This window comes from Perissodus microlepis, chromosome 8 (assembly GCF_051167445.1).
Source record: "Perissodus microlepis isolate ML-2025 ecotype Zambia chromosome 8, ASM5116744v1, whole genome shotgun sequence".
In the NCBI taxonomy this organism is placed as follows: domain Eukaryota; kingdom Metazoa; phylum Chordata; class Actinopteri; order Cichliformes; family Cichlidae; genus Perissodus; species Perissodus microlepis.
Window position 1 is genome coordinate 15869854 of NC_140468.1, and position 22975 is coordinate 15892828.

General features: G+C 40.0%; 5 protein-coding genes across 6 annotated transcripts in view; 2 read left to right on the forward strand and 3 right to left on the reverse strand.

Annotated features, from left to right (window-relative positions):
* Positions 1 to 1064: 1064 nt before the first annotated feature.
* LOC146381652 (DDB1- and CUL4-associated factor 7-like) lies at positions 1065 to 3333 on the reverse strand. Its single transcript, XM_084938627.1, has 4 exons — positions 3148 to 3333; positions 2841 to 3041; positions 2573 to 2690; positions 1065 to 1222 (listed from the first exon to the last, which is right to left on the reverse strand). The coding sequence occupies exons 1-4, from the start codon at positions 3331 to 3333 to the stop codon at positions 1101 to 1103; spliced, it is 627 nt and encodes a 208-aa protein (XP_084794753.1). The 3' UTR covers positions 1065 to 1100.
* A 3217-nt stretch (positions 3334 to 6550) lies between these two features.
* Positions 6551 to 7447, forward strand: LOC146381653 (proteinase-activated receptor 3-like). Its single transcript, XM_084938628.1, has one exon. It carries the CDS (start codon positions 6551 to 6553, stop codon positions 7445 to 7447), a length of 897 nt encoding a protein of 298 aa, XP_084794754.1.
* Positions 7448 to 10856: 3409 nt separating this feature from the next.
* LOC146381654 (P2Y purinoceptor 1-like) lies at positions 10857 to 11744 on the forward strand. Its single transcript, XM_084938629.1, has one exon. The coding sequence runs from the start codon at positions 10857 to 10859 to the stop codon at positions 11742 to 11744; it is 888 nt and encodes a 295-aa protein (XP_084794755.1).
* Positions 11745 to 13905: 2161 nt separating this feature from the next.
* On the reverse strand, positions 13906 to 15782 carry LOC146381655 (P2Y purinoceptor 3-like). Its single transcript, XM_084938630.1, has 2 exons — positions 15737 to 15782; positions 13906 to 14786 (listed from the first exon to the last, which is right to left on the reverse strand). Exons 1-2 carry the CDS (start codon positions 15780 to 15782, stop codon positions 13906 to 13908), a joined length of 927 nt encoding a protein of 308 aa, XP_084794756.1.
* An 848-nt stretch (positions 15783 to 16630) lies between these two features.
* erbb2 (erb-b2 receptor tyrosine kinase 2) overlaps positions 16631 to 22975 on the reverse strand; it is a 35583-nt gene continuing 29238 nt past the window's right edge. The window contains exons 23-27 of one of the 2 annotated variants that reach the window (XM_084937743.1): positions 22519 to 22665; positions 22224 to 22321; positions 21809 to 21982; positions 20150 to 20531; positions 16631 to 20067 (exon numbers count right to left, since the gene is read on the reverse strand). In XM_084937743.1, coding sequence (XP_084793869.1) covers positions 19718 to 20067; positions 20150 to 20531; positions 21809 to 21982; positions 22224 to 22321; positions 22519 to 22665 — 1151 coding nt within the window. In that variant the 3' untranslated portion in view covers positions 16631 to 19717. Of the gene's footprint in view, positions 20068 to 20149; positions 20535 to 21808; positions 21983 to 22223; positions 22322 to 22518; positions 22666 to 22975 lie in introns of both variants that reach the window. The other variant, XM_084937742.1, reaches the window with a different exon arrangement.

Below are 22975 nucleotides of genomic sequence, written 5' to 3' on the forward strand. Positions count from 1 at the left end.
CAGTAGTAAACATGGCCTTGTCCCAGCTGTTTTCAGATGTGTTGCTGGCACTTAATTCAAAATTAACTAATATTTTTCACTAACTAGTAAAATATCTGGTTAAAAATGTGATATATTTTCTATGTTCTACTGTGAAGAAATTTTGGTTATATGGGATTTGGAAATCCTTGCATTCTATATTTGTTCACATATTGTGGAACTGAGGTAGTATTTTCTCTATTTGCGATGCCTCCCCAAGCCGAAACAGTTGCACCAAGACTGACTTCCATTAATCTTTGAGTGCTGTATTTTTTGTCCCTATCACAACATGACGGCTTTCATGAGCTTCTTGCAGTTTCTAAAAATCATATACTACACAGATCCTGGATGGTGTTCTTCAGGCCGGGTCTTCTCTGTATGTTACAGTAACCTATCATTACTAACCGTGGATCTGCACGGCAGATTTCTTATCAAGGTTTTAACAAGTCACTTCTTGCTGAAATATTTTTTTAAACTGTTGTCTAAACATGAAACATCTGTATCGTACTTTAAACTGTGAGGGACTATTTCTGTATAAAATCAATGAATATTGCCATGAATAAAATTACTGGTGCAATCTGTATTACGGTCAGTTAATACTGCACACTTATTGTTACTGCACAGACTTGTATCACAACAGAGGTTTTCAGTTCACAAATAATTAAATAATATATAAGTTAAAGAAAAACCACATTCAGTCCACTTTTTAATATGGTTAAAAATAGTTTGCGTCATCAGAAAAAAGTTATTAGAAAATTACATAATGGACTTAAGTGCAAAACAAAATGCACTATTAAGCATTTTAAAACAAGGATTTAACTGACTAGCTTATTAGTTCAACAGCACCCTAATAGCTTGAGGCTTTTTGACCCTTTGTAACAGTCTTTCCAAACTTCAGACTTAAAAAAAAATCCCCCCCCCCCCCCCATTTAAAAAAAAATGCCAGTGTTATCCTGTATGTTGTCAAAGCTTTACAAACATAAGCAAAAAAAAAAAAGCAAAAAAATCATTTAACAAAGTCCCGTCAGCTCGTAGATACGCTGAGAATGTTTTTGAGTTGTTTTACGTCTGCCCACTACAGCTCAGACTCTGAGGATTTCCAGGTAGTTGTTGTAGCAGATAGCGATCCAGTCAGGCTGGGTGGAAGCCCACTGGACATTATTGATCTGTCCCTCGGCTGTGTAGACCAGTATGGGGTCATCCGCTACACAGAGGACGAGGAGATGAGATTTCAATCAATTTATCTTATTTAGTCTGGGAGAAAATAATGTGAGTAAACACAACATATTCCTGTTCTGAGTCTGGTAATATCTGCAACCAGGCTTTCCTTTTTTGGCAGGAGGAAAGATGAAAAGAAAATCTACCCCAGATAACAGTATGACTTTACTTGATTCTTTCCAACAAGAAATTAGTCAATGAGGTGGAAACCTTCACTAATCTGTTTCTTTTCCCAAAGTATCACACAATCTCAAATCCAACCTCTGATTCAGAAGATGTTTTGCATAAAATACAAAATCTGAGACTTTTGCTGCTCAGCTCGCTCTTAAAGGACTCCCTCTTGTGTTGAATCTCAGTTACTGCAGTGACATTCACATTTCAGATCAGGGGCGGGCAATTAATTTTTTCAAGGGGCCAAGGGGAAACTAGGGCCATTGTGGAGGGGCGCGCCAATAAGCTGAACTACTGGTCAAAGTAAATGAAAATGTGAAACGGGCCAACACAGTATCACTATTTAATCAATATGTCTGTGTAGGTTCTCAGTCATCTGGGTCATGGAAAGCTTGAAAAGAAGACAACTGGACATCTTTAAGTTTTCTGAAGACAAAGGATAGTGGACTGTTTGAAAGAAGAAAAAAAATCCAGCAGTGATACTGACTGAAGTGCTCTGCAAGTCAAAGTCCAACAAACTCTGATTCAGTGCTCTTGATGTAGTTAACTATTTTAGCAACATTGTTAATTTTTAGCACTCACTTACACAACACCTGAGTTGTAATACAATGCAAAAGTACTAATTTCAGAATTCATTTTAGTCACTTTATCTTGCTTTCATTTCAAAAGTCAGACAATTTCCCGTCAGATCTGAACAGTGCAGTTACTCTAGTCCCTTTCACTGAGTGCATTGTTGCCAGCTCCTCTGTAATCTCGAACTCTTGTGTTAGACCCCCTACAAAGGTGAGTAACTGGGCTGTGTTGCTGATATAAAAAATGCATTTACAGTGAAGCTGCATAATAAATAACACAAGTTTAACAATTAAATTTTTATAAAAGAAGAACCCCCTTCAAAATAAATAGCAACTTGCAAAAAACTGTAAAGCATTATCTGATGGGGAGTTTATCAAAGAGTGTTTGGTGGCTAAAGTAGGACAGACTGCATGTTTTATAATTATTTACATCTAAATCTTAATTTCCCATTGACCTTAGGAGGGCCAATCAAATGTACCAGAGGCCTAGGTCTCCTTTAAATAACGCTTTGCCCTACAAGGCTACAACAGCTGCCTTATTTTTTATGCAGTGCTCTCAAACTACAATCAAGTGTTTTGCTACAGCTGCCTACCTGCAGTACAGATGTGACAGGAGGAATGTGGCGCCCAGGCGATTCCGTTCACACAGGCCCTGTGGTTGTTGAGTCTGGCTACCGGAGTACAGGGTACACGCACGTCTAAAATCACCACCTGAGGATACACAGCGACGCTTTACATTTTTAGAGCTTCTCTTAAATTGACTTTTCAATACAAAAGAAAAGGAAAAAATGGTTAGATTGACATTTCCACTGTGCAGTTTCATGATCTGAGCATGAGCCCTTTAAATGGAGCAGCACTAACCTCCAAGCTGTCCATCGCCATGGTAGCTAAGTAGTTGGGGTCCTGCTTGTTCCAGCAGAGTCGGAGCAATGGGTGATGCTGTGGGTCCTCGTAGATGATTGTGCTGTGTTCGAGGTGTCGGAAGTCAAACATGCGGACCAAGCCCACAGAGGCAAACATATCCCTACCCCCGCCTGCTCGGCTAAACGAGATGTCATACACCTGCGATACAAGCAGACAGTGGCCCACATGAGTCTGTCACTCCAACATGTTTGTTTTAAAGGACAGTGCTTCAATAAAGTTTGATGGATCATCTCATAACTTTTACCTCTTTGTCATGAGCTATGAGCTGTGTCTTGACGTGACCCATCACCAAGTTGACCCTCCCCAGCACCTGTCCAGTCTCCAGCCCCCAGATTGTACAGGTGGTGTCTATACTGGAAGTAGTCAAAGGAGCTTGCAAAGAAAAGCGTCTGGACTTCTTTAAGTTACTTGAAGACGTTTCACCTCTCATCCGAGAAGCTTCTTCAGTTCTAAGGTCAAATGGTGGAGAGTCCCAGATATAAACCTAGTGGGAGTATCCCCCCACAGAGGGACAAAGGACCCCCTGATGATCCTCTAATCGCCTGAGCCAAGGTGTGAAACTGGGTGTGGGTCCCAATCAGCCAGAGTTTCGGGTGTGTTCATTGTGAAACCTGGCCCCACCTTTCACAATGAACACACCCGAAACTCAACGACCGTATTTGATGTGTGGTAGTAACAGGTAAATGAACATTTTTTTAAATCATTTGAATATATATGAGTGCTTGTGTATAAATACACAAACAATACACATATGCTTTCAATTGTGTAATTTAAGTGATCTAGGTAGCTCTGTTTTGGAAGTTAAGTTAACGCTAGAAATGTGTTTTGGAATTTGTACGTGCTTTGTCTCTAGGGGCCACCGCATATATTTATATATAAACATATATAAATAAAACCACTTTTTTTTTTACATTAGTAATTCCTTTTGTGCATAATTTTATATTATTGTTAATAATAAATTAATTAAAGCAACAAAACAACCCGAAGAGCCGAAAGAGCCGGCTCTCTAAAAAGAGCTGGAAATCCCATCACTAGTTCATAATACGGCAGCAATGGCGGCAACCGGAGGACAAAAATAGTATAATGATGAGCGTCATGGAGGCGGCTAGTGCTGCTTTCAAGGACCAACAGGGGTATTTACAATTACTGCAGGAAAGAACAAAAGGACTCAGAAAGGAGTGTTTCAGAAAAGAGAGCTTTGATTCTCGTGCGATTTAAACAGGTAGTGCTGTTAACTATATGTTACATTACATTACTGAAAAATAAGCAAGTTGAGTTAGTAATAAAATGTAAATGAATCATCAATCTCACTTCTTTGCTTTGGTTTTTTACGGTGTTTAAGTGCCACTTTTGTTCATCTTAAAAAAAAAATTATTCTTAACTTACTTTGTGTTTTATAATATTTATTTGACGTTAGAGTGGTAAGTTTACGAGAGGCAATGGAAGGCAGCACTGCAGACCTGAGCAGCTGCAAATAAAACCCAAATAAAAGAAATTCCTTAACACAGCAGGGAGCTATCTCCCATTTGTTGTTGTGATACCTACTCTACTAAAAGATCCAGATGTTTCTACGCCTCCATGAACACATTAGTAATTTTCACCAGAACACAACAATTTATTTTATCATTTGAAAGTGAACTTGGAGGACCCTTAACAGTATGCGCAGGATTATTTGTCAGCACTGACAGCATTGCTATTTTTTCCAGCTAACACCCGAAACATTTGTTTGCCCAGTCCTCATGCATGCTTCTGTGAGAGTTTACAAAACACTGTGTGCAAATTCGGATTATATTTGCATCACTTCCAAATACATTTGACATTCAGTATTTACTCAGCTCCTGGCTGGAATTTATCATAGATCTGTGGTAGACCTATAGTTTTGATTAAAACCTTCGGTCGGCATCTGTTATAGAATATGGCTTTTTAAAAAATTGTTATTAGCCATGTCATTAGATTAGTTGCAATGAAAGAGAACATACAGTTCTCCAAACTTTCACTACACAACAGAAAGTAGTATATTAAATACACATTTGTACTACTAGAAAAACTTTGGACAAGGGAGCTGTGAGAAAAAAGGTATTCTTACAATTTAACTATAAATATAAATATCAGGATTAGGGGTTGTGTTATAGGTTATCTCAACCTATGCTTCTTTCATTGTAATACATTATTTGGAGTTAATGCAATTATTTGTGTTGTGTGTTTTACATAGTAAAAACAGGAGGTGTTGTTCTCCCTTTCTTACACAGGGACATAGTTACATATAAAGAACACAATACAAACATTACAGTATATCCCATTTTACTTACAGGTTACCAAATTTGTTTTGGTTACTTAAAAAAACCATAACATGCAACATCAACTATTAATTAATTAAATGCTAAAGAGATCATTCAGTCTTTCATGAATTTTTCTCCGTCTGATCTGGAGGGCCAGCTCTGTTCTAGGATGCCCTCTGGAGTGAGCGATGGGAGAATGGTGGCTAAGCTGTCATCCCTGTTGGAAAACATCTCCCACCCCATCCAGGAGACTCTGACAGCACTGAGCAGCTCCTTCAGTGGCAGGCTGCGGCACCCACGATGTGGGACGGAGGTCTTTCCTTCCTACTGCTGTCAGACTCCACAACAAGGACTTCTCAGCTGACCAAACACACACATCCACACATGTGCAATAGCAATAACACTAAGTCCGATTCCCTTTTTCTGACAACATTGTATTTTATTCTGTTGTATATAGTATTTTTATTCTATTCTATTGTGTACAGGATCTTATTCTTATTATCCTATCCTATTCCAGTGATTGTTTCTTAATTTTTGCTACTGTAACTTTGCACGGTCAACTTTCTGTTGTAACAAAATAAATTTCTCACGGGTGGGACTAATAAAGGTTATCTTATCTTATCTTATCTTATCTTATCTTATCTTATCTTATCTTATCTTATCTTATCTTATCTTATCTTATCTTATCAGGGTAAAGGTTGTGTTGGAGTCACTGGCTGTCAGAGGGTGAAAAGTGGGGTATGCTCTTGATAGGTCACCAGTCACTCACAGTCTAAATGTACTCACTAGTTAAAAACACTTAATTGTATATTGTTTTTCATATCCTTTAAGACAACCAGTTATGGCATTGCTCAGCTGTTCTGGTATGTATTCAAAGATCCTGAAAATCTGTTTTTGAATTAAAAAGAACGACGTGGTGAATATATATGAAATAAACAAAAAACACCATAAATCACTGTATCATGAATTGCTACCAGGAAGGTGTAATATGTTAGCATGCTATACTAAACGAACATGGTGAACTTTGGTGCCAAAGAGGCCAACAAATTCACAAAACCGCAAGCAATTCTTCACTCTATTGTTGGTATTGTTGTTGAATCATTATGCCAGCCCAACTATGTCTTTTGTCTTTCTGTCTATATCTCCTGGGTGATGTACCTTTGCTTTTTTTCCAAGATGATTTGCAAAACCTCCACTAACACCACATCATTAATTTGATGGATGCTTGGCCACATTTATATGCAGCAGTTCCAAAACGTTTGATGCATTTGTCCAGGCAGCACATAGCACTAGAACGTCACTGCAAATACTTCTCTGACCTCTATCTCGCTGATCTTTCATCTTTTCTCTCAACTGCTCGGCTCAGCAATGTTGCTAGATATATATCCTCAATACAAGCGTGTGTCCAACAGCTCAGCTGCATCTGAATTTGTGTGGGAAAAGTTTGACTTTTCCTGGTGTGATGGTGTTAAATCAAACGTGTATGCTTGGGCTTTTTGTTCAGTGCTGTGCTTTGTTTTTGGTTTTCCTGCCACTGTTGCAGTCCTCTGGGAGATGTTTAAAATATGCAGGAGAAGTACATCGTTATCACCTAATGACTTTTTCGTACTTAACCTCTCCACCATGGATGCTATCTTCTTGGTTTTCATTCCACCTGGAATAATGAATCATTTCATTTGGATGTATTGGGACTTTGAAGCAGTTTGGAACAGTGTTTATGCCTTAAATTCATCTGGAAGACCGCTCCTGATGGCTTGTACCTGTCTCGACTGTTACCTGGCTGTGGTTCATCCAGTCGTTTACCATAAGAGGAAAGGTCTGGCTCCCAGGGTTGTGATGGCTGGCATTGTTTGGACTCTCACAATCGCATCTGGGATTGCATACTTTCTTGTCTACAAGTTGTACTACAGCATGTTTCCAGTTGTGGTATTTTTAATTGCCTTTGTAATAATTGTTATCTGTGATAGTTTCATCATCCATACACTGAAAAAGTCTGGCCCTGGCAGAAACAACATCCACCCCCAGAAGCAAAGAGCCATTCAAACTGTCATCTTCAGCCTAGTCATGGTAGTCATCTCTTACCTTCCTCCAATACTTCTCTTTTTAATCGGGGGACCTCTGATGCCCAGTGACAAGATGTTCATATGTACTATTGGTATTCCTATTACAGTTACCTCCACTTTGGGATCTGTTGTTATGCCCCTACTCTACCTTTATAATGCTGGAAAATTGGATTTTTTAAAAGTTGGATGCTGCAAGTTGTAATTTAAGCATCATTATTTATTTCCACCCAAACAGTCAAAACTACTAGCTGTATTTCTGTGTATCTGTCTCCTGTTGTTGAATGTTTATAAGATTCTCTAACTTCATATTTACAGGTCTTCCCTTTTATATAATTCTGTATGTGTGTTACATGTTTGATCTAATATTTTATTTGGGCCAATAGGAAAAAAAGTTGGAATAACAAAACCATGGGAAAACAAACCTATACATTTAATAATGTACAGTTAAGACTTGTGTTTGGGACCTGTGTGCTTTATCAGATGTTAATGATAAAATGAGAATGGCTGTATTATGTATTTAAGCTGATATATTCTTGATGACTGAGTTCCTCCACAGTAGAGAATAGGTGGGCAATAATGACTCTAATTAAGCAATTCAGGAGGTTTTTCTCCCATTAGACCAACAAGATAGAATAACAAGGCATGTTCTTCTGTTATTATGCAGAGGGAAGGTGTTTTGAAATTTAATTTTGCTGATTTTTTATTTGCAAACAGCAGTTTTTAAATCAAGTGTGTCTGTCTATGCTGCTGTGTTTTAATAGTCTTAAAGTTTAATAACTTTAAGACTCTTAAAAACGTAATAGTTTTAAAGTCACTTATTATTAAATAGCTGAAAAAGGAAGAACATGTGCAAGAAGGGTGTAGCTGTTGCAGTAAACAGTGTGTTAAGGCAGGAAAGATTTCCTGTGTCGTTCAGTGGTGCTTTTCGGTACTCTCAGTCTCTCACTGAACGTGCTCCTGTGACTGACCAGCATGTCATGGAGTGGGTGGGAGGTGTTACCCAACATTGTCTTTATCTTGGACAACATCCGCCTCTCCGACACCACCTTGAGGGAGTCCAGCTCCATCCCCACAACATTACTGGCCTTACGGATTCGTTTATCGAGTCTGTTGGCATCTGCGACCCCCAGCCTGCTCCCCCAGCATGCAACAGCATAGAGGATCGCACTGGCCACAACAGACTCATAGAAAATCCTGAGCATTTTCTGGCAGATGTTGAAGGACCTCAGTCGCCTCAAAAAATAGAGACGACTCTGGCCCTTCCTGTAAAGTGCTGTGGTGTTTGTAGCCCAGTCCAGTTTATTGTCAATGTGTACTCCAAGGTATTTATAGTCCTCCACAATGTCCACATTGACCCCCTGGATTGAAACAGGGGTCAAGTGTTTCCTGGTCTTCCTGAAGTCCACTATCAATTCCTTGGTCTTTGCGACGTTGAGCTGCAGATGATTCTGCTCACACCACGTGACAAAGGAGTCGACCACAGCCCGGTACTCTGTCTCATCATCCCTGCTGATGCATCCAACCACCGCGCAGTCATCAGAAAACTTCTGAAGATGGCAGGTCTCTGTGCAGTGGCTGAAGTCTGTGGTGTAGAGGGTGAAGAGGAAGGGGGAGAGGACAGTCCCCTGTGGTGCCCCTGTGTTGCTGATTACCTTGTCAGTCACACACTGTGGGAGACGTACATATTGTGGTCTTCCTGTCAGGTGATCAACAATCTAGGACACCAGAGAAGCATCCACCTGTTAACTTATCACCCAGGAGGGTCGGCCTGATGGTGTTGAAAGCACTGGAAAAGTCGAAAGACATGACCCTCACAGTGCTCGCCGGCTGCTCCAGATGGGTGTAGACACAATTGAGCAGGTAGATGATGGCGTCCTCAGTTCCGAGACGAGGCTGATAAGCAAATTGAAGGGGATCCAGATGTGGTCTTACTATGGGTCGCAGCTGGTCCAGGATGAGCCTTTCCAGGGTCTTCATGATGTGGGAGGTCAGTGCCACGGGCCTGTAATCCTGGGGGCCACTGGGACGTGGCGTCTTTGGAATAGGGACGAGGCATGATGTCTTCCACATCACTGGTACCCTCTGCAGACTCAGACTCAGCATAAACAGTTTATGAAAGACTCCACACAGCTGGGGGGCACAGGCCTTGAGGATGTGGGGACTCACTCCGTCTGGTCCAGCAGACTTGCCTGAGTGAAGTCTCCTCATTTGCATCTCAACCTGGTATTGAGTGAAGGTGATGGGTGGGGGAGGGGTGTCAGGAATCTCAGAGGAGGCAACAGCGCCATGTGAAGAGAGAGGCTGGCACAGTGGTGTGGCTCTGGATTCCAGGTTGACCACAGGTGAGGTTGTGGGGGTGGGAGCAGACACTGTGGTGTCGAATCTATTGAAAAACAGATTCAACTCGTTAGCTCTATTCTCACCTCCCTCAGCTCTCCTGCTGTTGGTTGGCCTGAATCCAGTGATGGTCTTCATGCCCCTCCACACCTCTCTCATGCTGTTCTGCTGGAGTTTCCACTCCAGCTTCCTCCTGTAATTGTCCTTAGCCTCTCTGATCTTGTCCTTTAGTAACACCTGGACCTTCCTCAACTCCTCTTTATTGCCCCCTTTGAAAGCCCTCTTCTTGTTGTTGAGGAGGGCTTTGATGTCCTTAGTCATGCACGGCTTGTTATTTGGGTAACAATGAACAGTCTGAGCTGGAACAATGGAGTCGGTGCAGAAAGTTATGTAGTCTGTGATACACTCAGTAAGCCCATTGATGCTATATTATATGTATGTATGTATGTATGTATATTATATATATATATATATATATATATATATATATGTTATATAATAATAATAATAATAATAATATCCACATATGAAGTGTGACCTTCGGCTCACTTCTTAATATATTACCTACAGGAAAAATATCTCAGCTCTTGCTCCAGCACTGATCCGCTGGGCACATTGTGTCTCTCTCTGTGGTCTTTAAAGCTCATGACCTCAGTCGTCACACTTTTTTTTAATATGATTTGCAAAATTTCCACTGTCAGGAAATCAGGACACATGTTTAGACAGCAGTTTAAAGATGAGTTTGAAACGTCCAGGCAGCCCATTACAGTAAGACCTCAGCACAAACACCTTCATAAAACCTCAAAACAAGGTACAGTTCTCATTTGTTTGCGTTTTTGTTTAATAATGATTATTTTTATGTATATTTTCCGTTGTTTGCCGACCAAAGATGCCGAGTCTCAGCATCTTTTGCACATTTGTTTGATTATATAAAGACTTCACATCACATTTTTGTTTTTTAGAATCCACGTTGCTTGCTTACAGCCTTTTTATGCTCTTGAGACTATGCTGGGAGACACAGCAAACCTTCTGCAGGGAGGGGTTGGATTACCTGAGCAACCTCTGTAGAGTCCATGTATCTCCTCACACTACTAGTAGTGACACCGACACTAACACTCTGCTAGTTATCTGAAGTCAATAGAACGAGAAGTTTAACTTTAAGCTATACTCTGATTTAAAAGTTTTCCTTTATTTTATTTATTTATTTGAACTATGTCTATATAGTAATTAATTGCTGTACTGTATATTTCAGGTCTTTTAGCCACTGTTCAATAATGCTGCTTGGACTTCATCTTCGATACAAGCCTCCCTCCAACAGCTCTGCCCTGGCTGGAGTTGAAACGTCTAACTTATCCTGTGATGGCACTGAACCGGCCTTTTATGCTTGGGATGTTGTCTCAGCACTGTGCTTTGTTTTTGGTTTTCCTTCCACTGTTGCCATCCTCTGGGAGATGTTTAAAATACACAGGAGAAAAAATCCATTCTCACCAAATGAGTTGTTCATACTTAACCTCTCGATCATGGATGTTATCTTCTTTGTCTTCCTTCCACCTGGAATACTAAATAACTTCATTTGGCTGGGGTGGGACTTTGAAGCAGTTTGGAGCGGTGTTTATGCCTTAAATATGTGTGGGAGACCGCTCCTGATGGCTTGTACCTGTCTCGACTGTTACCTGGCTGTGGTTCATCCAGTTGCTTATCACAAGAGGAAAGGTCTGGCTCCCAGGGTTGTGATGGCTGGCATTGTTTGGACTCTCACAATCGCCTCTGGGATTGCATACTCGCTTTCTTCAAATTTATTTAACAGCATGCTTCCTGTTGTGACATATCTAATTGCTGTTATCATAATTGTTATCTGTGATGGTTTTATTTTCTATACATTAATAAAGTCTGACTTTGGCAGAAACAGCATCAATCCCCAGAAAAAAAGGGCCATTCAAACTGTCATCTTCAGCCTGACCATGGTCATCATCTCTTACCTCCCTCCAGTAGTTCTTATTTCAGTTGAGGGGTACCTGATCACCAAGCTGTCGATTCGTCAATGTATCTTAAACTATCTAGTTACCCTTTCATCCACTTGGGGATCTGCTGTCATGCCTCTGCTTTACCTGTATAATATTGGGAAATTCGATTTTCTAAGGCTTGGACGGTGCAAGTTCTAATTGAAGCCACTTTTAATCATTTCTGCACATTTCTCTTGTCAAATCAGTGATTCTGTGAGTCTATATGTACTTTTTTTCTCTTCTATGTGGAAAAAAATGAAATAAAACAACAATGGAAACCAAATGAAGAAAGCTTTCATCTTCTTATACAACCCATTTTTGCAAAAGTTGGTGTACTGTGTAAAATGTAAATAAGAACAATTTGCAAATCTTATGAAGCCACACTTAATTCACAGTAGAACACAGAAACCATATGAACTGTTTAAACTGAGAAAATTAAGTATTTTTAGGACAGGAGGCCATTTTTAGCATCAACTCATCTAACACATGGCCCTGTCATGTAAAAATGAAAGATTTGCTTTTAAACCTTTTGATTAATTGAAAGCACTAAAAGCAAGACAGACACTCTTCGTGTGAGCACAGAAGAGTTTTCCACTTTGTGTCAATCCATTTTAAACGAGCTTTGTCTCAGAGACGACAGCTGGGTTTCTGGATCGTGTTCACATGTGGCTTTTGCTTTGCATGACAGAGCTTTAACCTCCATTTGCTGATAACACAGCGAACTGTATTCACAGCCACTGATTTCTGGAAGTGTTGCTGAGCCCATGCTGTGATTTCAATGACAGAATCAAGCCTGTTTTTAATGCAGCTGCAAGGGACAAAGATCTAATATAGAGTTTTGGCTTTGTCCCTTGCGCACAGAGATTTCTCCAGATTCTCAGATTCTTTTGATGATATTACCTCATGTGACTAATAAGAAATTAAAGTTTCACACTTTTACATCCAGTAACATTATTCCAAATTTGTTCCACAATGTGTAGAGATAGTTTTAAGTAGACTAGCAAACCACTACTCATCTTTGCTTTAAGAAGCTCTGCCTCGCTGAGATGCTCTTTTTTAAACCCAGTCATGTTACCAACCTGTTACCAGTTAACCAAATAATTTCAAAAATGTTTCTCCAGCTTGTTTAAAAAGATATTTTAACAATGTATTTTCTCAGTTAAACATTTGAAATGTTTCATATGTTCCATTGTGGATACAATTGAGTTTAATGAGATTTGTAAATGATTGCATTCTGATCTTAAACAACATTTTACATAGTGACATTTTGGGAACCTGAACTTTTAACTGAATGTCGTTTCCATTAATACACTGCACATATACTCTATTCATTGTTAATTAGAATAATAATAATAATGATAACCCAAGACTTTAGAACAAAGTCGTAGGTGGTAAAACGGCAGAGAATCTGGTGACATAAAACCTTTATTAGCTTTTAGATACAGATACTATCAGAGAAAAACAAACTCTAGAATCTCAGACTGAGATTTTAATCTGATAAATTGAATGAAAAAGTCCAATAAAGAACTATGAAAAAAGGTCCTGCTCTCATTTACAAGACCATAGACTGGAAAACTTTGGGAAATCAAGAACTTATTTTCCATGATTGATTTACATGGGCTTCATCGGGTGAATGATCACGTTACAAATGTAAATGTTGAAGGCAGGCAGGTGATCTTTCATGACACTCATCTTCACACAGGTGTGCAGGTAATAAGCAAACATCGTTTTCATAACTCAGTGCAGAAGCCGTAGGAAACAATAACATGTTAAGTAATGTGAAAATTGTGGGGAAAATTGTATATATTTGCATTATTCAAATATACAAGCGAAGCCAAAGGTGCATTTCTCCAGTTCACAACAAAGTACATCCATATGTTTATATATATTTATATCTAGATATTTATTTAAAAAATGGAATATAGTTGTAACAATGTGAAAAGTAATAATGTAAAATTAACAAGAGGCATCAAAAGCTATATGCGATATATGTGTTTTACATCTGTGAGCAGTGGAGAGGAGTAACTTTTCTCGTTCTTTGAAACAGTCTGGATGATACATGCATTGAGTGCACTAAGATGGAACAACTCAAGTTATTTTTAATGTCTGTCAACTGCAAATGCATAAAATTATATTTTATATTATATATTATCTGCTGAATTACTATTCTGCTTCATTCTTCTGCCATTTTTGCAGCAACTTCTATTTTTAATCCATTATTTTCTGCTTTAATAATTTTAAAATGATTAAAAATAAAATAAATCTGTTCTGCTTTTATCGTGCCAGACCTGTACTACACCTTTATATATGCAAATCCTTCCTAGCAGCAAAGATTATTCAACCTCCCCAGATTGCCCAAATACAGCAAAGGCATGATTGCACTTCCTGCTGTCGGGATGATCAAGACAGGTATTGTTAAGACGCACTCGTATTCGTGGTCATCTCTGACAATGAGATGCCCAAAGACGCACAGCAGCACTGGGGGGAAATATGAGGTGATGGTCATGACCATGCTGTTGGTGATGATCTGGAGAGCCTTCTTCTTCCTGGGGTGGAGGTGTCCCCCTCTGCGGTAGGACTTCTTCAGGGTCCAGAGGATGGAAGCATCACAGATTACAATTATGGGGAGCGCAATGACGTACACAAACGTGGCCCATGCACTGTGGTTTAGATCTTGATCAACTATGGACATGGACCCTTGAACCATCGTAGCAGTCCACGCAGCAGCAGCCATAAGGACCCGGGGAGTCAGACTCTTCTTTGTGCTGTAGGCGATGGGATAGAACACAGCCATGTAGCAGTCCAGACAGATGCATGCTGTTAGAAGAGGTCGTCCAGCCAGGTTCAGAGCATAGAGAAAACTGATGAAGCTCTGGAAAGACATGATGTGCCAGAGGAGGAAGTTAGTCAGGCCAAGTGGGACAAAAAATAGGAAGACCAGGTCCATGACGGTGAGGTTGATCATGAAAACATCATTAGGGGTGATCGAGGTTCCAGCTCTGTGTCTCTGAAACAGCTCCCAGAGAACAGCAGCACATGCAGGAAATCCAACCAGAGAGAAGAGAGCGCTGAAAAACACCCAGACTATAATACCTGGTGTTACGTCTCCGCAGTGTCCCCACTTGCTCTCCAAAGGCTCGCTGGAGTTGAAGGTTAGATTCTGAGAGAGCATTTTGAAGCAGTAAGACTGATCGTCTGCGCCTGAAATGAAACAGAAATGAATGAGATTCTCCCGAGGAAACAAAAATCTGAAGACGCTTGCTTTTCCAGTTTCAAAGTCATCTTACCTTCACGATGCGTTCTTATTATTGGGAATGATTTTGTGTAGATGCACATAATTTGTTTCTCCTATGAAAATGCTTATTTGAATATGCAAGTGACAGCGAGGATCATTTTTCAAGCTTGGCATGGACTGATTTATTATTTTTTTAAGTGACTAATCATCTGATCTTAGATCCTGCAGATTTAACAGTTATTAGAGGAACTAGTTTTCTATTTATTAACCAGCAACAAGAGTAAATGCTCTGGCTACCTTTAAAAAAAAGCTTTCTTTCACATGGTATAGTTAAAGGTCAGAAGTCAGGGGGTGTGACCTACCTAGAAGACTACTTTAAATAACTATTCTTCATTATTCGTCCATGGATACAGTGACTTTTGCTGTTGTGTGCCAGTGTCACAGCTCATGTCGGTCAAACTTAATCAGCTTTTCTCGAGTGATCAAAGTTGGATAAGATGTAGCAGATTAAAACATAATTTTGTGAACGAGTCAAAGCTGATGCACAATAAAAGCATTAAAAGCATTTTCACAAAGAACAAATGTACAACATAAGCAGGCAATCTAACAAGAAATAATATATTATTTTTAAAAAGCAGTAAAGTGGGCCTACCTGCAGCTACAGTGAGGTTTTTATGTGTTTACATCTCTCTTTAAAAGACTGTACTTTCTCCATGTTTAATGATTCCTGTTGGTAGAAGACCTGCAGAAAGTGGTTGGACCATGAAGCCGTTTAACTTTCTACCTCAATGGTACATTTTAGGTAGAGCTTCCTGATTATACTTATAAGGTTAAATTATTTTTATGTATTTAACAACGAGAATAAAACTACTGCCATTAAACCCTTTTACCTTTGAGCCAAAACAATGTGAGGTACCTTCTGACATACCACCGATAACATCTGATGGATGATAGTCCCCCATGGTGCAGCAAGGTTAAGAGGGCTGTAAGCTTCAGCTCCAACAAAGAATTGATCCATCTCCAGGTCAAAGGTCAAACCCTACTTAGCACACTGTGATGCACGAGAACCAAAAACTAGCTTACAGTCAGTATCATCAGTGTGCCAAATGAGCTTCCACCAATTTCCCAGATTGCTCTAAGAATCTAGGAAAACTTTTTAATAAATCAAATAAAAATGGAAGAATTACATATGTATAAACCAGACAGTCAGGGTAGACTTTAGTGTGTAACAGCCTTGTTTTTTCTTTGCCACAACACATGCAAAGTTTCCTGAAGGCCATAAAGTGTGAACAAAATGCTTCCATTTCCTCAACATAACCAGGAAAAAGGAAAATCACTAAAGAAACATTTAATATAAATGTTTTTGCATTTTGCCAGGTGATGGTCATCAGCTCATAAGTAACTGCACTATATCTCATGCATAAACATCTTAACTTACCATCGTGTTTTAGTTTTGGTTGTAAGCTCACCAGTAAAAGTCCAAAATGCAGACCTCAGGTCCAGTATGCCACGTTTGCTTTAGACAGCTCAAATTTACATTAATTATTCAGTTTTTAATGCTCCGATTTGTCAAAATTAAACCCTGTCCCTGTGGGAGCTCCACTCCCCACCACCAGGTGGCAGGAACAGCTTGTGTGAATAACATTCAGTATTTCTAGAGCTGATAGACAAATTTAATGCATTCAATGTTTCAACAAAAGGGTTTGAATGACATTTTTCACCCTTATTATTAACTCTCGATCCCCTGACATGTTGGTTCAGATTGCACAGTTCAATGTGGGTCCATAAATAAACTGGATACAGAGGAGACTCGTTTTTCACTCTAAATGTTTTATTGTTTCGCCTTATGCAAACATTTCCATATAAAAAATGACCATTTCTTCTTGAAATAACTTTGCTCTGCTCCCTGCCCACAGCAGAGCATCAATGTATTCAAATTAGCTACCACTGATTTACTGACCAACAGAAAGATAAATCTGCTTAAATGCAAAGTACAAAAGATATATTTCTCTCCAAATGTATATTGATACAGATATTTAATTTTACAAAACCTTCAGCACACTCTGGTTAGTTAGCTGTTCCTTCCTTTCTGCTTAACCTGTCAATGAAACATGCAGGTTCTTGCTTCAGCTGCACTGGACACTTATCAACAGGCTTTAAGTTGATGTAAAAAACAGGCAGAGGCCTAAATTTTCTTTTGTGCCTTTTCTTCCTGTTAAAATGGAGTTTTTCCTCCCCACTGTCACCAAATACTTGCTCATAGGGGTTTGTCTGATTTTTAGGCTTTTCCCTGTATTGTTGTCGAGTCTTTACCAAAGTTTGAGGCAACTGCTGTTGCCATTTGGTGCTGTATGTTTAGCTTTTTCCAATCAGAAAAGCAACTATGACTAAAAGCTTTGAGGCACGACATTCACCTCGTCATCTGAGAGATTCTGCAGTCGGAGTCATCCAGATACAGTTCATTATTTATGAGTGCCATCATTGTGGTTTAACGGCAACCAGATAAATAATACATTCATAAACAAGGAAGGAACATCTGTGAGCGGTGCTATCACATCGTTACGGCTTGGCAAAAAACAAACAAACAAAAACATATTCTCCTGCTTTTATAGGATTTTTGTTTTAATATCTAAAATAAACACAAACTCTTTCCAAATCTTCCAGAAAGTCCATTAATTTTCTTCTGGTTATGGAATTCTGGTTGTGGTGGGGCCTGCAGCCTATCCTGACTGTTGTAGCGGGGTACACCCTGGACCGGTCACCAGTCTTATCACAGGCAGTGGATCTGAACGAGTTCAATCCACGGGTTACAATCCCATCTCCACAGCAGCTGGGGTAGACTCCAGCCCTCCTTAAAAATCTGAACTGTATACAAATGTATACATCAGTGTTTAGGTTAACAAAAATACAACAGGACCAATGCTCCTAATAAACCTTAATCAGATCTTTTAGTGGAGATATGAGGTTTCCACAAGACCGCAATGACACCTATGAAGGTTTTCATTCCAAAACACCACACTGTATATCCACAAAAAAATAAAAAACCTCACTCAAAACTTTAATTCTAAATCAGGTTAGTGTAATATGATAGCTAAGGGGTTTAAAACAAATCCAGTATATACATTTTTGTGTGTGTGTAAGAAACTGTAGTTTAAAAATCAGGCGTAATATTTAATAGAGATCTTATTCTGGAACAAAACTCTTCACAACCCGTATGAGAACGTCAAAATAAAAGACAAAAAACAAGAACCGCAAAGACTTTCAGGGTAAAACTGACATGAATGAGGGGGCAGTGCTCATTTCAGAACAAAGTCTCACTGATGTCCTGCTCCAGCCATTATGTGGACAGTTTATACATGTGAAAAGAGCCTCAAACTCAGTAGTAGTTGTAAGGTGGATGCGGTTTGGTTTAGTATGCTAGGCAGAGAAGGAAGAAAAAAAAAAAAAAAAAAGAGAGACCTCGCCTGCTTGTTTCAAGACCGCTCCAGGATTACAAGCCTCAGTGAACCACTACAACTCCTTTCCTTTCAAACGTCGGCGCTCTGGGTGCGCGAGTTCGGAGAGCGATGACTTTCCGACGAAGACACGAGGGTCAGACAATGACTCCATTGACTCAGTTTGACACCCCACTCCACCCCACCCCCGCCTCCTCAACCCAACACCAGTTAACATGAAGAAAAAAAAATCTTGCTTATTATTAACTGGTATGTCAGTGAGCTCTCAGTGAGTGGAATTTGAGCCATGCATTGATTATTCAAAAGCAACGCCTCCACAGAATCCACTCCAGGGTCTAGTGGATTGCTTGTATGCACACACGCGCACACACACACAAATATAGGCTATGTCTATATGTTATGCAGATTCTTCACTTCTTGTGGGATATATTCACTGATAGCTTTCTTGCACAGTGAAAAGCCACTAAAATCTCTAAAGGCTTACTGCGCTTGGCGGGTACACACAGAGTTGTCTGACATGTACACAGTGTGTTCTTTTTATGACTTCAAAGTCAGTAGTTCTCCATATTTCTCAGAAAAACTAAAATCCCTGAACAGTTAACCACTTATTCCCATTTTTGTAGACATTTCTGCAGCTTAAAAATGTCTCCTCGTACCTCAATAGCTGATGACTCGTACCACAAAGTAGCTACAGCCACGGTCACCAACAACCACATACATCAGTGCGGCACAATGCCTCTGTCTTCTCCATACAGGATGCCTTTCTTTCAGGGAGCATGTCTACAGGCCAGATGGGCTGCAGGGCCTTCTCTGTCCAAAACAAAATGGCTTTGAGAGTGCTGGAGACCCCCGTCAGGTCTGCGAGAAACTGACCAGAATACTAAGCATCATCTTCAACGCACATCACGGCTCACTTTGTCAAAAGTGTTATACATCTTTCTTCACTGTTCAGCTGCACTCAGTAGCATATCCACAGGGAACTGAAGGAAATGCACAAAAATAAAAAAGCTTCACATATAGTGGAAAATCTACAGATATTAAACAACTTAAAAGAAGATGACCATAAAAAATAATCATGATAACCTTCTTGAACTCTTTTGTTTATGGTGTTATTTACAAAAGAAGAAAAAACTTCTTTTTGGCAGTTAACAGTCACAGATTGTTTAGAGGAAGACATGAATACAAATGGTGCCACAGGCACCACTTGAATGCTACACTGTGTTGAGTCCATGCGTGTTACAACTGGGTACTAATAACGTGGCATTTAGGGACACCCTCGATCAGTTCGGATGCCGCTGCTTCTCCAGACAGAGTGAGAAGATTCCAGTTGCACGTTCGCGGCTCCGCTTATTTCTGCTATGTAAATGTTCATCTTCCCATTCTCCAGTTTCCCTCAGTGAGACTCCGTCTGTGTCTCCTTTATAGTCTCACCGTCCCTATCCTCAAGTATGCCCACTCCAAGTGTCTGCTAATCCTAAGTATTCTGGATTTTCTGCAGTCGGTGTCACAAAACCGTTTATATGTCTGGTTACTCCTCCGTTGCTTTCCAGTCCTGCGGGGCCGTCCCCTGCCACAGCCCCGGGAATCGCCTTGGGCCCGAGGTCCAGATAGTATGGGTTGTCAAAGGCCGGAGAGGTGGAGTTCCCTGGGATCAAATACCCTGGGTTTTCCACACTGTGACCTGAACTTAGGCCGTTAGGAAGGCGGCGGTCTATTCTGGATTTTCGAGGCAGTGTGCTGGGCCGCTCAGGGAACCCTGGCCTGAGATCCTGAATTTCCTGGTTGACGTACTCTGAGAAGGTGAATAGAAGAAGAAAAGTCAGAACATAATCAGAGTTACGGACATTTCCTTCTTTATGAAGACCACGACTCACCTGGCAGGGGATGATTTTGAATGGCGTGACTCCGCCGGGGTAGTGAGTGGTGAAGATAAGGATGGGGAAAACCATTCCACCCATCAGTTTCTAGGTCATCCTTGCTCCCGTTGGGGAAAGTGGGGTCTTTGCTGTAGCGTCCGGGGCTGGCTGGTGCCAAGGAGTGGCCGTCTGTAGGTGCATCCAGGAAGACAGAGTCAGACTGACCTCCAGCTGAGGTGCTGCGAGCCAGCATTGGATACTGAGGCCACACATTGTTAGAGGCGCTCGCTCCCATCGTTAAGGTTGGGTACTGGGCGTGGCTGATTCCAGTCAGGGAGGAGTGAAGGTTCCGAGGCCCAGCAGTGCTGGAAGGGTCCATATCTAAGCTATGATCTCTGCTCTGCTGGAAAGAAAAACAACCACCCTTTAAGATATTGGGAATGTACGACATGACAGCATGTTAACAGAAAAAGTCGCACTCTCACACAGTATCAGGTACCTACTGCTCATATAATATATATAAATCCTCAAATATATGTTCATATCGGTTTCATCGTTTATTAAACAGACAATTCATGAGTTCTTTCAAACACACAGACATTAAAGCAGGACTCTTAATTCTTATGTCACACATGCTGAATGATGGACACTCTCTTAAAAACTTCTCATCTGTCACTCCAGAATAAATTAGGAAAATTATCTTAGACTGATCTGATCTGGGGGTGGGGATTTCCCACCCTCTGGTCTGCGTGTCCCTGCCTCTGCTAAATTATTTTTATCCCCAGTGGGGATAATAATGTATCCTTCTCCAGCTAAGAAAGCCAGTGGTAGTGCATGTCCATTTATTATTTTCCAAATTTTCATTGAGTCAAAAACCAAATGCTGTTTTAAAGTGAAAACTACAACTAACGAAATAAAACAGAAATCAATCAGATAAAGAGAGTTTTTACAGGAGACTCACAGAAAAGCAATCCTAGAAATATTTCCACTTTGCATCAGCCTCTTGATCTCACGATTGCTGACAGAGGCGAGTTACAGTTTCTAATTTTAATAGCTAGAAACCGTAGCTATAAAGGGCGTCTTTGTATAATGTTACAAGCAACAGAGAAGCAGCCACAATGCTGCATGAATATAGGACACCTACCCTTAAAGTCGTTCACTACATTAATCACAATTTGGAACCTGCGGTACACTTTGCTGCAGAGCACATAATCGAGCCGAGTCAATTTCAGATACTTATTAACTCAAAAGTCTGCGACTGACACACTACAGATGGAGCTTTGCCAGAAAGCAGAAAAAGTCATCAACGCAGATAGTTTTCTCATTCTGACATGCAGAAAATTTACTGTAACACGTTATAGCGCTGGTGAAATTTAAGATTTAATAGAAATATGGAAATTTAATGCCACAGCTGGCCAAATAGTGCTCAGTGGAAGGGGATCTATCAAGTAAAACTTGAGATGTAAAACTGACATATGCTTGAAGGTATCCACACAAAGGGCCAACATGTACAACTGTCATCACATAACAGGTACATTCTGTCTGTCTGTGACTAAAGCCAGAAAATGGACCAATCAAAAAGAACATCTATCTATCTATGTATGATAGATATAGATATATATAGTTATATAAGATAGACAAAGACAAAATTACCCACCCCCCTCCCACCCCACTGACCCTGTATGACTGGTGTCTGGATAGTCCATTGGCCTGGGGCTCGTCCCCTTTCCTTGTATTTGGCACCAGGTACTCCTCAGGATCCATCATTTCCCCAATATTTTCATCTTCCCTCAGAAGCATCCTGTAAAACTCACTGTCCACTGGGCTGCACTTGCTCATCTCTTCATCATTCTGAAAGACGATGAAAGAACAACATAGGATAAAAAACCCAAAACATTCTAGGAATGTACATCTTTATTTATTTGGATGGCATTAAAAGTGTCACTCTTTAAAAGGTAACCACATCTAAAAAGTAGCAGTTTTAGATAAATAATTTTATAGTATGGACACAATAACTATCAGTCCCTCTCTCTCTCTCACACACGCACACACACACTAAAACATTAACAGCATGAGTAAAACATTTACATACCTGAATAACTACATAGCGAGTAGGATCTCTAGCCATGGCACTAAAATCATTGACCAGGCCTTTGAATCTCGGCCTGCTCTCAGGATCAATCATCCAACCTGCCAACCAAACAATGGTTAACTGAACACTTCAACAACATTAAATCATTTGACAGACGGGGAAATAAACTACAACATGTATAAAAGTCAGATTCATTTGCAGTTTTTAACCAGGAAATACATTAAATGCTTAAATCTTGGCAACATCACAACATAGACAAAATGCAAAAATCACTGCTGCAGTGAGAGGTACTGACATTTGACCATGATCATGTAGACATCAATGGTGCAGATAAGGGGTTGGGGAAGCCGCTCGCCCCCCTCTAAAACCTCTGGGATATCTCTTGCTGGAATCGTGTCGTAGGGCTTAGAGCCAAATGTCATCAGCTCCCAAACAGTTACCCCTGCAATTAAATAACAACACCGCAACATTTACTCTAAAATACAAATCACCTATAAAGATTTAAACCAAGTTATCTGTGCATGAAGTTAGTTTTAAAACCATTATGCATTCAAGAAAAACAGAAAAACTATGGAAACAATGAACTCTAAATGTTTTAAGAAATATATTTATGGTTAAAATTTAAGTTAAACAGTTTGGATTGCTGTTAAGCTTAGTCTATGGGTGGGACCATCACTCAATCATACAAGAACCTCTCTTGGCCAGTCTCAACTGGATTTATGCATAAAAGATACAGTGACATCATGCATCAT